The sequence below is a fragment of the Lissotriton vulgaris genome, unplaced genomic scaffold, assembly GCF_964263255.1.
Source record: "Lissotriton vulgaris unplaced genomic scaffold, aLisVul1.2 SCAFFOLD_354, whole genome shotgun sequence".
NCBI lineage: Eukaryota > Metazoa > Chordata > Amphibia > Caudata > Salamandridae > Lissotriton > Lissotriton vulgaris.
The window spans coordinates 273,984-277,284 of record NW_028253275.1 but is presented as its reverse complement, the minus strand read 5'-3'; the positions used below and the strand labels follow the sequence as shown (position 1 = coordinate 277,284).

The window sequence follows — 3,301 nt, the reverse complement described above, 5'->3', positions numbered from 1 at the left end:
CACCTTCGAATTCTTGTATTTCTGTATATTGAGATAAATAACAAACATGGTGTACAAATATGTAATAAACTGATGGATGAATTTGATTTAAAAAAAATACAGGGCCTTTGGGGGTTTACAACACTTGGCTTTCGTCGCAAAAATTCATGCTATTACCATGGGCTAAATTTGTATTCATTACCTCGAAATGAAAATCATTTACATAGTTGTTATGTTTAAAATATTGTATAAGTCTTGCTTTCATGAGCCACTAATGGACACTGTCGTGTCCTGCTGGACATGTTCTAGTGTCCCAGCAGGCACAAGTTTACCAGCCACACCCTTGAGGGCCAGAGACGCACACCCCACGCCCATCAACCACAGGCAGTGAGTAGGCAGAGTGACGTGGGCCTGCTAATAAAAGGGCCTGATTGACGTGCTTGTGGCCAGTTCACTAAGCATCACCACAGTGTCTGCGCCATTTTTCTAAAGCATGTGGGCCTAGGGTCCACGATTTACGACACCTCCAGCCTCTTGATTTATGCACTGGGCCACTAGAATTATGCAGCAATGAAGAACCAAATTATGTTGCAATGATACATTATGCACCAAGTAAAGTCAAATTATACAACATATTACCGTATATTTTGTGGCCGTGTTAGCTGACAGTTTTGACAATTTACAACACATTTATGTTGTCTGGGCAAACGTCTCATCCCATTAGTACCGATTTAACATCTGAATAGAGCAGTCAGCAGCTGAAGGGTAACCAGTTAACATTTGTAAAGGGACTGTCACTGTGCAGAACCACTTGTGGTCCTTTTTTTGTAACATTTGTTCCATTCAGTTGTAAACAATTTGCTAGTTATGCAGCAGAAGGTGGATTTAGTGACAAAGACAGTGAATCCATACCTTTGAAGAACACAACATAATTGCAGAATCTCATAACCCCAGTGCGCCTGATTATGCACCAAATATTGCACACTACCAATCCACAGAAGTAACACAGTAGTATTTCAATGTAGAAACGTATATGTAAGCAACAATATGTTAATTTTTTTATATTCTTTTCCATTCACTTTTTCAGGGATTTGATGTTTTCATTCAGGATGATTTAGCTATGAATTAGCGGATATTACTCATATTTTTTTATTTTTTTTCCAGCTCTGAATGTAAACTCTGAAGTGAAGGGACTGTGTAAGAGAACCCCCACCCCACAAAAGAGAATGGATGAATGGAGGGTGGAAAATGCCACAGACTGCGCCTCAAGGATCAAGCACTTGGAATACTACATGGTGTTGAACACCACCTGGCAGAAAACCGTTCTCGCTCTGCTAAGCTGCACTGTCGGATCCTTGTGTATTATAGAAAATTCTGTAGTGCTGTGCATCATACTCTCATCCTCCCACCTCAGGAGAAAGCCTTCTTACCATATCCTTGCCAGCGTGGCCCTGGCAGACCTCCTGGCCAGCATCTGCTTCTTCTCCAGCTTTGTGGATTTTCATGTTTTTGGAAGAGCGGGCTCTCCTAACGTCTTCCTGCTGAAACTTGGCGGTGTCATTGCTTCTTTCACAGTGTCGCTTGGCAGCCTGCTGCTCACCGCCTTCGATCGCTACATCTGCATACACAAGCCTTCTGCGTACAAGTCCGTGGTCACGAAGAAACGAGCATTGGTGGCTCTCGCTGTGACGTGGTGTCTCGCTGTCCTTATAGAATACTTGCCTTTAATGGGGTGGAATTGTTGTAGATTAAATTCTCGTTGTTCAGAACTGTTTCCCCTGATTGATAACAAGTACTTGACATTTTGGATCTGCCTGGTCATGTTACTGCTCGCTTTTATTGTCTATAGCTACAGCCACATCTTGTTGAAAGCCCACAAGCAAGTTGTGTGCATGAACTACCACAGGCAGCAAGCCGGGCAGACCCCTGAGCAGGCCAAAATGCAGATAAACGTCCTGCTTGCAAAAACCTTAGTCCTGGTTCTCGCAGTAATCATGTTATGCTGGGCCCCGGTTTTGCTTCTTATGATGTACAGTTTGTTTGGTAACCTTACTGAAGGCATAATGAGTGCTTTTGTGTTCTGTAGCAACCTTTGTCTCTTGAGCTGCCTGGTCAATCCCATGGTCTACTCAGTGAGGAGCAGGGACCTGTGCCAAAGGCTGAAGAAGGGCCTGTCGTGCCTCCGTAGTCACCTTTGGCTTCCAGGCTGTAACCTAGAAGGGGCCAGTGATCAGATTAACTCTGATGCTGGTATCATTTCTGATTCGACCCCTTGTGCCCGGGAAGTACATTGATGGATTGTTCCTCTCAGAACTTTGTTCCGATGCACAATATCTCAGCAGTGTAGCCCATCTCAAAAGAAAATGGGCACATATATGACTGACAACAGAGGAGAACCTAACAGAATTCTCCTGGTGACTTCCTTATTGTATTTGTGGCTCCAACTGCGTAGCTGTATACATACTTACATTTAAAAACCCAGTAGGTTTTGCATTTTTTGAAGCTCAAATTACCAAATTGAATAATTGACTTACAAACACCAGCTTGCTTATGTGGGAAACCCTACTCTGAACAGCACCCACTGATCTTCACCTCAGGTCAGCCCCTTTCGTCAATTTTGACTACTTGGTGGACTCCAAGATTCCTCGACATCCAGATAAGAGATTCTGATCGATCTCGTCCCCTCAAATGGAGCTGATGAGGAGCCTCCTTTATTCATTTCACGTCAACTATCTGTCTGCGGAAAACACATTTGTCTGCATCTGGTGGATAGTGACTGATACTATGTGACAGGACTGGCATTGACTACTTTGCCACAGTGGCTTTGGTATTGTTCGATTGCACTCCTTTAATGCACTCTTCCCTTTTGTTGTTGGCATATGAAGTGTAGTACATTTTGTGAACCCCATTCTAATATCTCTACACTTTCTTCCTCCACAATGGGTGCTTCTCTTTTCACCTTCTTAGGTGATTCCCCACCCTCTACCCATCTCACTTTACTCCTCCCTATTCTTTCAGGCTAGACTTTTCTCTTAGCTCCATCCCCTTGCCATTTCCTATTCCCGGCTTTATTTATCCCATATTTTGTCATTGCCAGCTCTGTTCTCCATTGCTGATGTCTCAGCTTGTTCACCCTCTGCTCGTCTAACCTTCCCAAAGTTCCCCTGTATACCAAACAGATGGCAGAGGATCAGAAGAACGCCACTGGGGCCATGCCACAATGGTTGCATGTTTGCAGGTTTATGCCATTCTAGTTGGACTAGGTATCATACCATTGTTACATTTTGTAGATTTTCTTGAGTCGCAGAGTTTGGTTTTCTAG

The 3,301-nt window shown here is 43.6% G+C and overlaps 1 protein-coding gene across 1 annotated transcript; it reads left to right on the top strand.

Moving 5' to 3' along the window:
• Positions 1 to 1,171: 1,171 nt before the first annotated feature.
• Positions 1,172 to 2,273, top strand: LOC147661057 (cannabinoid receptor 1-like). The gene has a single exon (XM_086951365.1). It carries the CDS (start codon positions 1,206 to 1,208, stop codon positions 2,271 to 2,273), a length of 1,068 nt encoding a protein of 355 aa, XP_086807491.1. The 5' UTR covers positions 1,172 to 1,205.
• The last annotated feature ends 1,028 nt before the right edge of the window (positions 2,274 to 3,301 follow it).